This window comes from Mchenga conophoros, linkage group LG3 (genome assembly GCF_057382185.1).
Source record: "Mchenga conophoros isolate Kocher_MC1m ecotype Shallow Benthic linkage group LG3, M_conophoros_male_GT1.1, whole genome shotgun sequence".
NCBI classification, from domain to species: domain Eukaryota; kingdom Metazoa; phylum Chordata; class Actinopteri; order Cichliformes; family Cichlidae; genus Mchenga; species Mchenga conophoros.
In genome coordinates, this window is record NC_140528.1 from 27,742,460 (window position 1) to 27,760,676 (window position 18,217).

The window sequence follows — 18,217 nt, forward strand, 5'->3', positions numbered from 1 at the left end:
TCACCCGCGTTGAAATGGTCACACCCAAGCCCCACTTTGTCGTTCAATCGGTGCAACAAAAGTGGTACTTGACCACTGATTATTAACGACCGACCTCAGTGGTCACGGGAATCACCCGGGTTCTCCTGTTGCCGCAGGTCTCTAACGCGCGTCTGCAGTAAAGTGTGGGAACCAACCCCGAACCTTTTGCACCCCTGGAGTTCAACTCCAGTCTTAGATTAATTTAAATAACTTTAGAAGCACCACTGTGGACTCTAAGTGCCAGTTTATTTATCTGATACTCGGGTCCCACCCCCTTTCCTTGTCTAAGATAACACAATTGACACACATAACACATCAACTTTAAAATTCACCCCAGCATTAACAACAATAAGTTTTCATCAAATATTCCCTAGACTTTACTTTTTATTTATCACACATTACCGAAAATCACCATGGACATGTCATACTTAACAGATTTTATAATTTACTTTCATTTCACCACTACTGAGCCAATTTAACGGTAAGGATCATTAACTTGGTGACCAGATAATTTAGAATTCATCCAATCTGCACAGTTTGCTTTTTTTTTTTTTTTGAACAGGCTCTGCCTACCTTTAAATCTTTTTAGACAGGTCTCCTGTTCGCCTCAATTCTGATCGCACCTTAAGCCAAATTTGTCCTCTCAGCCGTAAAAGAATACGGGTCAAGGCACCAATTATTAAATTTCGGTTCTTTTGATTCTTTTAGCAAGAGAGAAAGACTTCCAACTCACAGTGGTGAAGCTCAAAAAATCTTTTTTATTGTACATTTCTGGAAACAGAGAACTGTAGACACGAGCACGCACCCACAGTTCTAAGAGCATTGCAAGCTAAAATACGTATATATAGTTCTGCTATAGGTCACACACAGACACACACAGTTTCGATCAAAACAACTCCTTCTGGTCTGACTAATGTGTGTGTTACTTAGTTCTGCTTTTTCTGTCTGGTTTCCTGTATTTTACTAATATGACTCTGCAGCTCTGCACTAAACTTCCTGTTTCTTAAGTTCCCCTTACTGAAGCCTCTGTTGCTAGGTGACCTATCACCCTCTGACCTAGTTCTTTCTCACATCTGGGTCTGGATTTATAAAGGCCTTTATTATTAAAATACACAAAACAATCTAATCAGAAAATAAGAACTAAGAATATATATTTATGTCGTAACACTATCTAATAAAAAGACGTCTATAAAGGAGTGTGTTATGGATCCCAGTGTGTGTTACGACCCCCTCTGCTAGGTGACAGGTGGGGAGAAACATACACAAGCCCTCTCACAAAATCAGAGTGAATAAGGGGTTTTATTGCAAATGTTAAACTGAAAACCATCTGGGCTGTTCAACAGACCACCGGGCAAACAATTAATACACAAAAAAAAGAAAAGGCACGAATAAAAGCTAAGGATTAACTAAGGAGAGCCAGCAATCACAAGTCTCTGATAAAAGATAAAAGATTACTTGTTCTTATCGATTAATAATGCAGAATTATCATATAGAAATAAAAGAAAACTGAAGTTGTGCCATTGGAACATGTTGCCTGGCTGAAGCACTAAAGGACTCGGCGAGAGACATCTGTCTCGCCCTAGCAGCACCTGTCCCTCTCCGCTCCTCCCTTCAGTTTTTCCTCAATATATGCTCGTCATATTCTGTGATATGATTTACAGTGAGGTCTTTGATGAGGTTAGTGGTGTTGCCACAACACCTCACTGTCTTGCCGCATGTATCACAAACCGCGTCTTGGCTGCCACTTCGAGCCTTTACTTGAACTGAGCCTGTGGTCATCCACTTTCTCAATATGTTCCTAACTGTGGAAACAGACAGCTTAAATCTCTGAGACAGCTTTCTGTGTCCTTCCCCTAAACAATGATGGTGAACAATCTTTGTCTTCAGGTCATTTGAGAGTTGTTTTGAGACCGCCATGTTGCTACTCTTCAGAGAAAATTAAAAGAGGAGGGACACTTACAGTTGACCCCCTTAAATACTCTTTATCATTATTGGATTCACCTGTGTATGTAGGTCAGGGGTCACTGAGCTTACCGAACCAATTTGAGTTCCAATAATTAGTTCTACAGGTTTTGGAATCATTAAAATGGCAACAGCGCCCAAATTTATGCACCTGCCTGATTTTGTTTAAACAATTATTGCACACTTTCTGTAAATCCAATAAACTTCATTTCACTTCTCAAATATCACTGTGTGTGTCTCCTATATGATATATTTAACTGACATTTTTTATCATAACAACCAACGATTGATACAGGAAAATAATGACTATTAACAGGGTCGCCCAAACTTTTGCATCCCACTGTAGTCTGCTTTTACTGACTGTGACACTAAATGAATGTTAAAATCACCCACAATAATTATTTTATGTGAGCTGAGCACTAAATCAGATAAAAACTCACAAATCAGACAGAAACTCTGTGTAAGGCCCAGGTGGATGATAGATGATAACAAAGAAGATTCGTTTTTGTGTTTTTTGATTTGTTGATTAATTATTAAGTCATGTCTGGTAGTTAGAATGACTCGGGGGTGTTGATTCATTTAAACTAACATAATCATCCTGCTGCAACCAGGTTTCTGTAAGGCAGAGTAAATCAATTTGTTGATCAATTATTAAGTCATGTACTAACACAGACTTGGAGGAGAGAGACCTAATATTTAATAATCCACATTTCACTGTTTTACTCTTTGGTTCAGATGTGGATACTGTATTGTTCTTTCTTTGTGATTGTTTATGTTTAAGTTGTTTGTTTCTGGTTTTTAGTTTGTTTTTTGTCTGTTTGGGAGCTCACACAGTCTCTATGGAGATGGGTTTTTGGGGGGGTAGCAGGAGGAGAGAAGCTGCAGAGAGGCGTGTAAGACTGCAGCTCTGCTTCCTGGTCCCAACTCTGGATAGTCATATTTTGGGGGGTTTAATAAATTTGTCCATATTTCTAGAAATGAGAGCTGCTCCATCCAAAGTGGGATGGATGCCGTCTCTCTTAACAAGACCAGGTTTCCTCCAGAAGGTTTGCCAATTATCTATGAAGCCCACATCGTTTCTGGGACACCACTCAGACAGCCAGCAATTTAAGGAGAACATGCGGCTAAACATGTCGCTCCTGGTCTGATTGGGGAGGGGACCAGAGAAAACTACAGAGTCCGACATTGTTTTGGCAAAGTTGCACACCGATTCAATATTGATTTTAGTGACCTCCGATTGGCGTAACCGGGTGTCATTACTGCCGACGTGAATTATGATTTTACTGAATTTACGTTTACCCTTAGCCAGCAGTTTTAAATTTCCTTCAATGTCGCCTGCCCTGGCCCCTGGAAGACAACTGACTATGGTTGCAGGTGTCTCTAGCTTCACATGTCTGAGAACAGAATCACCAATTACCAGAGTTTGACCCCCGGCGGGTGTGTCGCCGAGTGGGGAAAAACGGTTAGACACATGAACAGGTTGGTGGTGTACCTGGGGCTTCTGTTTAGGACTATGCTTCCTCCTCACCGTCACCCAGCCAGCCAGCCTGTTTACCTGGCTGCTCGGCACATTCCGCTGAGGGAGAGCAAGTGGGCCCTATGGTACCTTGTTCCCTAACTACAGGGGCCTGACTAGCTACGGGTGTTTCAAGGGTGTGACACCGACCCAGTTGACACCAGTTCTGCAAAGAAAAATGAAAGAAACTGCGTAAAATTAGGTTTACCAAGCTTTAAGCATTATAATCAAAAAGACTTGCAGCTGTAATTGCTGCCAGATGTACTTCCACAAAGAATTGCGGCGAGACTATGAATTATTATGTATGGCAACATTTTATTAGTTTTTAATACATTAACAAGAATTCCAAGCATGCGTGTCTTACATTGTCATTATGTGGTATTTTATTTTTTTAAAAATTGACCTGAGAAGTGAATTTACCACATTTTGAAAGAATGCATGACAAAATGTGAAATAAGTGAAAGGCTGTGGATACACTTTATCTGTAGCTTCTATGTAGGGACCCTTTTGGTCAGGTAATGTTTTGACTGTTTCTGCCCAGGCATTGATACTGACATGTTAACCGCTTTTGTTTATTATTTCAGAGGCTCTTGAGAAGTGTCAGATTAACTTCAAGTTAGAACTGAAGAAGAAGTTCCAGTGTGTGTTTGAGGGGATTGCTAAAGCAGGAAACCCAACCCTTCTGAATCAGATCTACACAGAGCTCTACATCACAGAGGGAGGGACTGCAGAGGTCAATAATGAACATGAGGTCAGACAGATTGAAACAGCCTCCAGGAAACCAGACAGACCAGAAACAACAATCAGACAAGAAGACATCTTTAAAGCCTCACCTGGAAGAGAAGAACCAATCAGAACAGTGCTGACAATGGGAGTGGCTGGCATTGGGAAAACAGTCTTAACACAGAAGTTCACCCTGGACTGGGCTGAAGACAAAGCCAACCAGGACATCCAGTTCATATTTCCATTCACTTTCAGAGAGCTGAATGTGCTGAAAGAGGAAAAGTTCAGCTTGGTGGAACTTGTTCATCACTTCTTTACTGAAACCAAAGAAGCAGGAATCTGCAGCTTTGAAGACGTCCAGGTTGTGTTCATCTTTGATGGTCTGGATGAGTGTCGACTTCCTCTGGACTTCCACAAAACTACAATCCTAACTGACCCTAGAAAGTCCACCTCAGTGGATGTGCTGCTGATAAACCTCATCAGGGGGAAACTGCTTCCCTCTGCTTGCCTCTGGATAACCACACGACCTGCAGTAGCCAATGAGATCCCTCCTGACTGTGTTGGCATGGTGACAGAGGTCAGAGGGTTCACTGACCCACAGAAGGAGGAGTACTTCAGGAAGAGATTCAGAGATGAGGAGCAGGCCAGCAGCATCATCGCCCACATCAAGACATCACGAAGCCTCCACATCATGTGTCACATCCCAGTCTTCTGCTGGATCACTGCTACAGTTCTGGAGGATGTGCTGAAAACCAGAGAGGGAGGACAGCTGCCAACGACCCTGACTGAGATGTACATCCACTTCCTGGTGGTTCAGGCCAAAAGAAAGAAGATAAAGTATGATGGAGGAGATGAGACAGATCCACACTGGAGTCCAGAGAGCAGGAAGATGATTGAGTCTCTGGGAAAACTGGCTTTTGATCAGCTGCAGAAAGGAAACCTGATCTTCTATAAATCAGACCTGACAGAGTGTGGCATCGATATCAGAGCAGCCTCAGTGTACTCAGGAGTGTTCACACAGATCTTTAAAGAGGAGAGAGGACTGAACCAGGACAAGGTGTTCTGCTTCATCCATCTGAGTGTTCAGGAGTTTCTGGCTGCTCTTCATGCCCATCTGACCTTCATCAACTCTGGAGTTAATCTGGTAGAAGAACAACAAACAATCTCCAAGAACTCTGAAGCAAGAGAACCTGCAGAGAAACACTTCTACCAGAGTGCTGTGAACAAAGCCTTACAGAGTCCAAATGGACACCTGGACTTGTTCCTCCGCTTCCTTCTAGGTCTTTCACTAAACAGCAATCACAATTTTCTACAAGGTCTGCTGACAAAGACAGGAAGCAGCTCACAGACCAATCAGGAAACAGTCCAGTACATCAAGAAGAAGCTCAGTGAGAATCTGTCTGCAGAGAAAAGCATCAATCTGTTCCACTGTCTGAATGAACTGAATGATCGTTCTCTAGTAGAGGAGATCCAACAGTCCCTGAAATCAGGAAGTCTCTCCACAGAAAAACTGTCTCCTGCTCAGTGGTCAGCTCTGGTCTTCATCTTACTGTCATCAGAAAAAGATCTGGATGTGTTTGACCTGAAGAAATACTCTGCTTCGGAGGAGGCTCTTCTGAGGCTGCTGCCAGTGGTCAAAGCCTCCAACAAGGCTCTGTAAGTAATATTAAATCAGGCATGATCAGTTCAGAGAACACTTAAAAATACATAAAAATAGGGAATTAAATGATCATCACTCACTTGGTCAACTATGATACCTTTAATGTTTCAGTCCAGCCGGACCCGTCAGCATTTCTGAGAAATTTTTGTCTGTAGCTCTTATCAAAGGACAATCCAGCCTATAAGACTATGGGCTCTGATCCTTCAGCCCCTCTTACGGGTTCATTATCCTCAGCTTGCTCACTTAGTTCTTTTTTTATAAAGCATATACCTCAGTTATGTTGTGGAAACTCTTAAATAAAACTGCAACTACCAGCTAAGCGTGTCTTTTGAAGTGAGGTTTATTAAAAGAAAGAAAGATGAAAAACACTGCAGTGGAGAGAACGTTCAGATCAAACACCAAACATTTTTCTGAGGAGGCACACCACCTTGAAATATTTTATATCTGCCAAACACTCTTAAACAAAGAACATTCCATAGCATATCATAAATCTCTATACCTTCAGTCCAGCTCATTCTTTACCCCCTCCTACTCTAACAAAAGTTACGACCACCCATCACCTCATTAAGAGCAGGATGTCTGGAGATCTTCAAGTCTCAAGTGGACCGTCTGTGAAGATGCAATAAAACCTAAGGCCCAATTGTGAAAACATTCTACATGCATACAACTGGTGTCAGGAGTCATCTTGCTAAACTAAAGAGATATGATTAAAATATGTGATTAATGCACGAGAAAAGAAATCTGCCACCAGTTACAAGATTGTATCTTTTCTTGATGTTTATAATCCAAGTTCTGGTTTCTGTCTCACCTTAAGTACACACTCATTTTTTTATATAATTCTCTGCTATGGCTGTCCTGATTATATCCAGTATAGAGGAAAAACCTTGGGCATCATAATTAAAATTGCCGTCAATGTCCTGTTTCTTGTCAGTAACTGAAATTGTCCAATCGAAAACACGTTGGTATTTAGGGAGGGCAGGACTTTAAAAGGCAGCTTGTTTTTGACAAAAAAAAAAAAAAACAAGAGTCTGCACCAAGTCCATCATGTGAGCAATTATTTACAACCACATTTACTGTAATCACAGATATTAGAATTAATAAAGTGACCAACAGTACTGTAGTAAGTTTAGTACTGTAGTAACTGTAGTACTGTAGTACTCACAGGCCTGAGCCAGCAGACACTGAACTAGTGTCACTAAATCTACCCGCTCTTCTCTGGTTTCCATTTAGATACACTGGTATAATTGTGAGGCAGCACGGTGGCACGGTGGTTAGCACTGTTGCCGCACAGCAAGAAGGTCCTGAGTTCAATTCCACCATCAGGCCGGGGTCTTTCTGTGTGGAGTTTGCATGTTCTCCCCGTGTTTGCGTGGGTTCTCTCCGGGTCCTCCGGCTTCCTCCCACCGTCCAAAGACATGCAGCTTGTGGGGATAGGTTAATTGGATAATCCAAATTGCCACTAGGTATGAATGTGAGTGTGAATGGTTGTCTGTCCCTGTGTGTTGGCCCTGCGACAGACTGGCGACCTGTCCAGGGTGTACCCTGCCTTTCGCCCTATGACAGCTGGGCTAGGCCCCAGCGCCCCCCGCGACCCTGAAAAGGATAAGCGGAAGCGAATGGATGGATGGTATAATTGTGTTTAAAATGAAATCTTTTTCTTCTTTTCTCTTGAACATTTTTTTAATTTAATTTTGCATTGTAGTGTACTCATTTGTGCTCATTTGATTACCTAGGTTCATCATATAAAGTGATTATATTTGATAATAGATATTGTTTTGTTGTTCTCGTTCTTGTTGTTTTTTGCAGGCTGAGCAGCTGTAACCTCTCAGAGAAAAGCTGTAAAGATTTGTTGTCAGTCATCAGCTCCCAGTCCTGTAGTCTGAGAGAGCTGGACCTGAGTACCAACAGCCTCAATGATTCAGCTGTAAAGCTTCTGTCTGCTGCAGTGGAGAGTCCACACGCCAAACTGAATATCCTGAGGTCAGATCAGAATTTGTATTCTCTTTTGTTTGTTTATATGTTTGTTTTTTGTTTTTATCAAGTGAGAAAATTTAGCCAGTAAAGGTAAACTTTACCATTTATTGTTGTTTTGTACAATTTTTATTCATTTCTATGTTAAAGTGAAGTTTTACTAACCTACTCAGCACAAAACAAACAGGATTAGTTATTACACCTTGATTACACTTTAACAGCAGTCTTTCTTAATGTTTTTATTTTCAGACTCAACATCTGTGAACTCTCAGAGGACAATTGTAAAGCTCTGTCCTCAGTTCTCAGCTCTGGGTCCTCTAGTCTGACAGAGCTGGACCTGACCATCAAAAACCTGCAGGATACAGGAGTAAAGCTTCTGTCTGCTGGAGTACAAAGTTTAAACTGTAAACTGAATGCTCTGAGGTCAGATCAAATGTCATTTTATTTTATTTAAAACGAACCAATTAAAGATTTTGTCCATGTTCATCCATATGATGTTGTGTCTTAGAATATTAAGGTTTCCTTTAAAAATAAAAAAAGATGCCACATGTAATGTAGTAATATAATAACAAACTTTACATGAGTATTTGTTTTATAGTTTGTCTTTTGTTTTTTTAGACTGACTGGTTGTAATCTCTCAGAGACAAGCTGTGAAGCTTTGTCCTCAGTTCTCAGCTCCCAGTCCTCTAGTCTGAGAGAGCTGGACCTGAGTAACTCTGACCTGCAGGATTCAGGAGTGAAGCTTCTGTCTGCTGGACTAAAGAGTTCACAGAGTGCAGTGGAAACTCTCAGGTTAGGATTCAAACTTTTCCACATATGATCATTTAAAATGTGAATTATATTATTGATTGACTTATTAATAGAACTTTCAGCTGAACTGTCACTTCATATTATCCTCACAAATGGAATTATCAGGAACCTGCTGGAGCCACACACCCAGTTTAGGGGTCTCTGCCTGAGTGCTGCAATTACCACTGGGACAATTGGTGCCTTCACCCTTCACAACCTCTTGAGCTCAAAACATGTTCCACATTGCTTTGATTACTGCACTTTGATGTATTCAAGTCTTTATTATAATTCACAGCATCCATCCATTCAGGCACCCATTTTTCTAACCACTTATCTACAGCAGCAACAAGAGCTCCGTGATGTTATAAAGTTGGAGTTCAGGTATACCTTGAACAGCCTACCAGTCCATCACAGGGCAGTGTATATTTATACTCATTACTTCACAAATCAAATATTCACGTTAAATGTATAATCTTCCTTTCACTCAATGTTTCATACATTAGCTGTAACGATACTGTTGGGTCTGTGTTTCCACAAGCCCCGCTAATTCTAGAGACTTATTCATCATGAAGAAAACAAGACAGTCGATTGATCCATTACTTGCGCAAGGGAGGCCTCTCATCTATGTCCCACACGATAATGACCCCAATGGTGGCCTCCTCTCGCTGCCTTTTATTGACAATCTTCAAACAATAGTTTACAAAGCACCTCCCCTTGCAACCCCCCTTTGGTTACGTAGACAAGGCACTGTATGTAAATGTGTGTTATGTGAGAATGTGTGTGTGTGTGTGTGTGTGTGTGTGTGTGTGTGTGTGTGTGTGTGTGTTATGTGAGAATGTGTGTGTGTGTGTTATGTGAGAATGTGTGTGTGTGTGCGCGTGTGTGTGTGTGTTAGACCTCCTGCTGACCAAAGGGTCATAACCCCAGGAAGCTTACATCAAAAGAAACAGATCTTCAATAAAACAATTACAGCAATAAAACATTACAGCCCCCCACCAGAACCTCAAGAATCTGGGGATGGGAGGAAAGAAAGAATTCCTTTCACAGAGTTAAAACAATGGATAAATGGTAAACATAAAAATGACAAACATTTAACAATTTAACCCTAATAGATACATGACCTTTTTTTCCCTACTACATTATAAACATTGAAAATGCATCTATGAGAAAGTTTTTTCTGCAGTGATGAGCTAGCAACATCACACTAAAGGTGATTCCTGCCCAGCCTCTCTTGCCCTGAAGAAGCATGAGCAGCTTTTCTTTAAGTCCACTCGGTCCCTCCACACTAGCCCAGGACTGGTGAGGCAGACAACCCTGTTGATAACTGCCAATGGGACAAGGGAAGTCTGGGTCTGCTCTTTGCCGCTTTTACCTCTGTGGCTCTTCATGTGGCTGTCCTTCTAACCCAGGGGTGTCAAACTCCAGGCCTTGAGGGCCGGTGTCCTGCAGGTTTTAGATGTGTCCTTGATCCAACACAGCTGATTTAAATCGACAAATTACCTCTTCCACATGTCTTGAAGTTCTCCAGAGGCCTGGTAATGAACTAATCATTTGAATCAGGTGTGTTGACACAGGTTGGGATCCAAAACCTGCAGGATACTGGCCCTCGAGGCCTGGAGTTTGACACCACTGCTCTAACCCGTCTCAATGACAGTGGGATATGTCACTTGCATTGTGACAGTGCTTTTTCTCCATTCCCAGCACCTTCATAGGGTATTGGTCCTGTTAGAGCCTCTGGACATGGTACCAATGGTTACTTCCTCTTTAAAAGCTGGGTTCTTTTATTTATTGCCTTTGACAAACAAGTGGCCACTTTTCATCACTCATCCAAGTGACTTCTTCAGTCTCAGCTGACTGCAGGTTTCAATCTTATAAACAGTACATTTGCATAATGACTGAAACCAGCTCACTGCAGAAACAATGGGCTGGGAGGTCAGTTCCTTAATCTTAATTATGCAAATTCTCATTACCATTGATCAACAACCACTGACCAAAACCCACTGATCAAAGCCCACTGATCAATGGCCATCAGCACCATTCAGAGTTGGGGAATGGCTGCAATCACAGCATTGTAAGATGGCGAAAGATGTACCAAAAAGGTGTTTGACTTTACTGAGGAGGCTCGTCTAGCACAGCACAAGAAGTCTAAGACCAGGCAACAAAGGAAGTTTGACTTACTTCTTGTACGTCGGAAACCACCGCAAAATACGGAGAGTGTCCTCAGTGGCTAGAAGAGAGAAGGATGTGATACCGAGGATGTGAACAAGTGGGTGAAGAATTTGTCTGACAGACAGTTCACCCAAACAGAGAAAAACATCCTTGCTAAAGGGTTGAATTTTGCTGTCACGCCGAGACAAATCCCGCTAGTGGAGCTGATCACAGCCACAGAAACTGCAAGCCTTCTCAGTAAAGTCAAACACCTTTTTGGTACATCTGTCTGTGAAGGTTCTCAGTCATCCAGGTCATCGTAGTCAAAGGAGCTTGCAAAGAAAAGCGTATGGACTTCTTTAAGTTGCTTGAAGACGTTTCACCTTTCACCTCCTCTCCCTGGCTGATTGGGACCCACACCCAGTTTCACACCTTGGCTCAGGCAATTAGAGGATCATCAGGGGGTCCTTTTGTCCCTCTGTGGGGGGATACTCCCACTAGGTTCAAATCTGGGACTCCCCACCTTTTGACCTTAGAACTGAAGAAGCTTCTCGGATGAGAGGTGAAACGTCTTCAAGTAACTTAAAGAAGTCCAGACGCTTTTCTTTGCAAGCTCCTTTGACTTTTTGGTACATCCTTCGCCATCTTACAGTGCTGTTAAAGCAGCAATTCCCCAACTCTCTGTGAATGGTACTCATGGTCATTGATCAGTGGGCTTTGGCGTGGAATTACTAAATTTAGATACCCAGTGGTACAAAATACCATTAACTTTGGTCCCAGTGCTGATTGTCTTTTTGTTTGATTCCATTGTCATGGTTCGAATTTGAGGAAGAGACAAACGACTGCATGGTCTCTCAGTAGATGTCAAAATAGTGATTTTCAATTCAATTCAATTCAATTCAATTTTATTTATATAGCGCCAAATCACAACAAAAGTCGCCTCAAGGCGCTTCATAGATACAGAGAAAAACCCAACAATCATATGACCCCCTATGAGCAAGCACTTTGGCGACAGTGGGAAGGAAAAACTCCCTTTTAACAGGAAGAAACCTCCGGCAGAACCAGGCTCAGAGAGGGGCGGGGCCATCTGCTGCGACCGGTTGGGGTGAGAGAAGGAAGACAGGATAAAGACATGCTGTGGAAGAGAGACAGAGGTTAATAACAGATATGATTCAATGCAGAGAGGTCTGTTAACACATAGTGAGTGAGAAAGGTGACTGGAAAGGAAAAACTCAATGCATCATGGGAATCCCCCGGCAGCCTACATCTATTGCAGCATAACTAAGGGAGGATCCAGGGTCACCTGGTCCAGCCCTAACTATATGCTTTAGCAAAAAGGAAAGTTTTAAGCCTAATCTTAAAAGTAGAGATAGTGTCTGTCTCCCGAATCCAAACTGGAAGCTGGTTCCACAGAAGAGGGGCCTGAAAACTGAAGGCTCTGCCTCCCATTCTACTTTTAAATACTCTAGGAACAACAAGTAGGCCTGCAGAGCGAGAGCGGATCGCTCTAATAGGGTGATATGGTACTACAAGGTCATTAAGATGAGATGGGGCCTGATTATTTAAGACCTTGTATGTGAGGAGCAGGATTTTGAATTCAATTCTGGATTTAACAGGAAGCCAATGAAGGGAAGCCAAAACAGGAGGAATATGCTCTCTCTTTCTAGTCCCTGTCAGGACTCTTGCTGCAGCATTTTGGATTAGCTGAAGGCTTTTCAGCGAGTTTTTTGGACATCCTGATAATAATGAATTACAGTCGTCCAGCCTGGAAGTAATAAATGCATGAACTAGTTTTTCAGCGTCACTCTGAGACAGGATATTTCTAATTTTAGAGATGTTGCGCAAATGGAAGAAAGCAGTCTTACATATTTGTTTAATATGTGCGTTGAAGGACATGTCCTGGTCAAAAATGACTCCAAGGTTCCTCACCGCGTTACTGGAGGCCAAGGTAATGCCATCCAGAGTAAGAATCTGATTAGATACCATATTTCTAAGATTTTCAGGGCCGAGTACAATAACCTCAGTTTTATCTGAATTAAGAAGCAGAAAGTTAGCGGCCATCCAGGTCTTTATGTCTTTAAGACATTCCTGCAGTTTAACTAATTGGTGTGTGTTATCTGGCTTCATGGACAGATAGAGCTGGGTGTCATCTGCATAGCAGTGAAAATGTATGCTATGTCTTCTAATGATACTGCCTAAGGGAAGCATGTATAATATAAACAGAATTGGTCCTAGCACTGAACCCTGTGGAACTCCATAATTAACCTCAGTGTGTGAAGAGGACTCTCCATTTACATGCACGAATTGGAGTCTATTAGATAGATAGGATACAAACCACTGCAGCGCAGTACCTGTAATACCTACAGCATGTTCTAATCGCTCTAATAGGATATTATGGTCAACAGTATCGAACGCTGCACTGAGGTCTAGCAGGACAAGCACAGAGATGAGTCCACTGTCAGAGGCCATAAGAAGATCATTTGTAACCTTCACTAAAGCTGTTTCTGTGCTGTGCTGAGCTCTGAAACCTGACTGAAACTCTTCAAATAAACCATTCCTCTGCAGATGATCTGTTAGCTGTTTGACAACTACTCTTTCAAGGATTTTTGATATGAAAGGAAGGTTGGAGATTGGCCTATAATTAGCTAAGACTGCTGGGTCTAGAGATGCTTTTTGAGTAAAGGTTTAACTACAGCCAGCTTGAAGGCCTGTGGTACATAGCCGATTATTAGAGATAGGTTGATCATATTTAAGATCGAAGAATTAATTAATGGCAGGACTTCTTTGAGCAGTTTTGTAGGAATGGGGTCTAAAAGACATGTTGATGGTTTGGAGGAAGTAATTATTGAAGTTAACTCAGAAAGATCAATTGGAGAAAAAGAGTCTAACTTAATATCAATGGTACTAAGAGTAGCTGTAGATAATATTACATCTGTGGGATGATTATTGGTAATTTTTTCTCTAATGATAAAAATTTTATTTGTGAAGAAGTTCATGAAGTCATTACTAGTTAGTGTTAAAGGGATGGTTGGCTCAACAGAGCTCTGACTGTTTGTCAGCCTGGCTACAGTGCTGAAGAGAAACCTGGGGTTGTTCTTATTTTCTTCAATCAGTGATGAATAGTAAGATGTTCTGGCTTTGTGGAGGGCTTTCTTATAAAGCAGCAAACTATTTCTCCAGGCTAAATGATGATCCTCTAGATTTGTGACACGCCATTTCCTCTCCAGATTACGAGTCATCTGCTTTAGGCTACGTGTTTGAGAATTATACCACGGAGTCAGGTACTTCTGATTAGAGACCTTAGTTTTCACTGGAGCTACAGTATCCAGAGTCGTACGTAGTGAGGAGGTGAAATTATTAACAAGATAATCGACCTCTGTTGGGGTAGCGTTCAGATAGCTGCTCTGCTCTGTGTTGGTACAGGGCATTGAAGATGATAACAGTGGGTGGATTATATTCTTAAACTTAGTTACAGCGCTTTCAGAAAGACATCTACTTTGATAAAGTCTACTCTTCACCGCTGTGTAATCAATTATTGTAAAAGTAAATGTTATCAGGAAATGATCAGACAGGAGAGGGTTTTCAGGAAACACTGTTAAATGTTCAGTTTCTATGCCATATGTTAAAACAAGATCTAGAGTGTGATTAAAGTGGTGGGTGGGTTCTTTTACATTTTGAGAGAAACCAATTGAGTCTAATAACAGATTAAATGCCATGTTGAGGCTGTCATTTTTAGCATCTACATGGATGTTAAAATCACCCACAATAATTATTTTATCTGAGCTCAGAACTAAATTAGATATAAAGTCTGAGAAATCAGACAGAAACTCTGTGTAAGGCCCAGGTGGACGATAGATGATAGCAAGTAAGACTGGTTTCTGAGTTTCACAGCTGGGGTGGACAATGTTAAGCATCAGGCTTTCAAATGAATTAAAAGTCTGTCTTGGTCTTTCATTAATTAATAGGCTGGTGTGAAAAATTGCTGCCACACCGCCCCCTCGGCCTGTGCTTCGAGATTTCTGGTAGTTAGAATGGCTCGGGGGTGTTGATTCATTTAAACTAACATAATCATCCTGCTGCAACCAGGTTTCTGTAAGGCAGAGTAAATCAATTTGTTGATCAATTATTAAGTCATGTACTAACAGAGACTTGGAGGAGAGAGACCTAATATTTAATAATCCACATTTCACTGTTTTACTCTTTGGTTCAGATGTGGATACTGTATTGTTCTTTCTTTGTAATTGTTTATGTTTAAGTTGTTTGTTGCTGGTTTTTAGTTTGTTTTTTGTCTTTTTGGAAGCTGACACAGTCTCTATGGAGATGGGTTTTTGGGGGGGTAGCAGGAGGAGAGAAGCTGCAGAGAAGCGTGTAAGACTGCAACTCTGCTTCCTGGTCCCAACTCTGGATAGTCATATTTTGGGGGGTTTAATAAATTTGTCCATATTTCTAGAAATGAGAGCTGCTCCATCCAAAGTGGGATGGATGTCGTCTCTCCTAACAAGACCAGGTTTCCTCCAGAAGGTTTGCCAATTATCTATGAAGCCCACATCGTTTCTGGGACACCACTCAGACAGCCAGCAATTTAAGGAGAACATGCGGCTAAACATGTCACTCCTGGTCTGATTGGGGAGGGGACCAGAGAAAACTACAGAGTCCGACATTGTTTTGGCAAAGTTGCACACCGATTCAATATTGATTTTAGTGACCTCCAATTGGCGTAACCGGGTGTCATTACTGCCGACGTGAATTATGATTTTACTGAATTTACGTTTACCCTTAGCCAGCAGTTTTAAATTTCCTTCAATGTCGCCTGCTCTGGCCCCTGGAAGACAATTGACTATGGTTGCCGGTGTCTCTAGCTTCACATGTCTGAGAACAGAATCGCCAATTACCAGAGTTTGACCCCCGGCGGGTGTGTCGCCGAGTGGGGAAAAACGGTTAGACACATGAACGGGTTGGTGGTGTACCTGGGGCTTCTGTTTAGGACTATGCTTCCTCCTCACCGTGACCCAGCCGCCCTCTTTCCCCAGCTGCTTGGGACCTGCCGGGGAACAGCTAGCGGGGCCTACGCTATCTTCGGCTGCACCAGCTACAGGGGCCTGGCTAGCTACGGGTGAATGAAGGGTGCGAAGCCGAGTCTCCAATTCAGTAATCCTGGCCTCCAGAGCTGCAAATATGCTACATTTGTTACAGATATCATTACTGCTAAAGGAGGCCGAGGAGTAACTAAACATCTGACACAATGAGCAAGAAAGTGCAGGAGGGACAGGTGACGTAGCCATGGTGCTAATGAGTCGGCTACGAGCTAAGCTAAGCTAGCGAGACAGTACAGAGACAGTGAGTGAATACTTTGGCTATAAATTAGGTAGTGAGTACACAGAAAGTGTGCTTCGGATGAAGCACGTGAAGATTATACTATGAAAGAAGAATGTATTTAAAAGTTGTTAATTAAATTGCTAAGCAAATAAGCTACTCAGAAACACCACTGTGTTTGAACAGGAACAGGAAGTGATACTCTACCACAGAGCGAGCGAACACCAAGTGACAGCGCCACCACATACATATATATTTTATTATACATATGTACATATGGGGAAGATGAGCATCACAAGCCTTTACGAGCCGATCTCCCCAGAACAGTCTCTTCACAAGGTTTTTATTGCAATGATGACGTCAAATCACATGATAAGTATCAGTCAGTTCACCCTTCTATGTCCTTCTATGGCTAAGAACAACAACATGTTCAAGATGTTTATACTCCTCTGTATTCTGGGAACATAACCAAGTGTGTATCTAAGTGTGCAGTTTTGTGATATTGTGAGTTCAGGCCAACCAAAGTTGAGTGTCCTCATATGACTTTACTGCGGCCTGACTGGACCCCCAGCTAAACTGGTGCTTTACTAACTGATAGAGTATTGTATCTAGAATTCTATTGTAGCAGATTTACTAAATGATAAGTGATACATGATAATATTGATGATAAGCTGATGCGGACTAATGAAGTAATAATGAAATAATAACAGTGCTTTATGAATGATATATAGTGACAGTAAAATAAGATGTTTTCCTCAATAACACCATATACTTAACTCATCTGTTTAAGCCAAGTTACCCGCCTGTCTCTCATTCACTCTGTCACACGCATGCAGACTTTTTCATGCACAGAGGCACAGGGCTCCCTCATCCCATCTTTTAGAGAGAATGGGTAATTATATAAACAGCTTTCAGCGAGGCAGGGATTAGGTCCCAGAGAAAGTGATGCTGTCTAATGCTGGCATATTTCTATCACATACTGGAAAACAGAGCAGGAAGAACCAGGAAGAACATGGAGCGGGTGTGTGTGTGTGTGTGTCTGTGTGTGTGTGTCTGTGTGTGTGTGTCTGTGTGTGTGTGGTATCTAAAAATAAAATAACCAAAAATAGAGAGGACATAGCCTAACATATGAAACAGGAAAAGATCACTGTGTAATCCATTTATTTCAACAAAGTAACTGTATTCTGAATACCACCTTTTTAAACAGTAACTGTTGGGTCTGTGTTTCCACAAGCCCCGCTAATTCTAGAGACTTATTCATCATGAAGAAAACAACACAGTCGATCGATCGATTATTTGAGCAAGGGAGGCCTCGTCTGTGTCCACCACGAGAATGACCCCCAGATCTGACCTCCTCCTGCTACCTTTTATTGAGACACAATTCACACAAAACACGTCAGAACAAAGCCACGCCCACATGGGCGTGGCTTTGTTCTGTGAACTTTTGTAAGAATGTGTGTGTGTGTTATGTGAGAATGTGTGTGTGTGTGTGTGTGTGTGTGTGTGTGTGTGTGTGTGTGTGTGTGTGTGTGTCAGACCTCCTGCTGACCAAAGGGTCGTAAACCCAGGAAGCTTACATCAAAAGAAGCAGATCTTCCAGATAAGATGTATCTGCAATAAAACATTTCACCCCCCCACCAGAACCTCGAGAATCTGGGGGGAAGGACAGTGGAATTTCTTTCATCAGAGTTAAAACACTGTACAAATGGTAAACATAAAAATGACAAACATTTAACAATTTAACTCTAACAGTAACTGAATATAGATACTTATATTTTGTATTTTAAATATGTAATGTATGTGTCAAGTGTTCTCTGACTGTGAGGTGCCCACACTTGAAAAAGACTAGACTTTGAATTTCACTCAACTTTATTTTGACCAGGTAGATAGGTAGGTAGCAGCAGGTAAAAAACCTTTCAACACAAAAATGAAGAACATTCCATTAACCATTCAGAGAAATTACATGCATTTCACAGAAGACAGATGAAATAACAAAATAAACTTCAGTAAAGCCATTTACCATGTGGTCAACTGTGTTAATTTAACTGTGGTTCTTAAATATACAAAATGTGTCTTCTTTGCATTTAACACTAGGAGTCCCAGGCTTCTACCTT

General features: G+C 41.7%; 1 protein-coding gene across 1 annotated transcript in view; it reads left to right on the top strand.

Annotated features, from left to right (window-relative positions):
- Positions 1-18,217, top strand: part of LOC146577964 (protein NLRC3-like) — a 47,212-nt gene that overhangs the window by 17,454 nt on the left and 11,541 nt on the right. The window contains exons 3-6 of the mRNA XM_085268520.1: positions 4,084-5,878; positions 7,689-7,862; positions 8,103-8,276; positions 8,472-8,645. Of these exons, the coding sequence (XP_085124646.1) occupies positions 4,084-5,878; positions 7,689-7,862; positions 8,103-8,276; positions 8,472-8,645 (2,317 nt within the window). The remainder of the gene's footprint in view (positions 1-4,083; positions 5,879-7,688; positions 7,863-8,102; positions 8,277-8,471; positions 8,646-18,217) is intronic.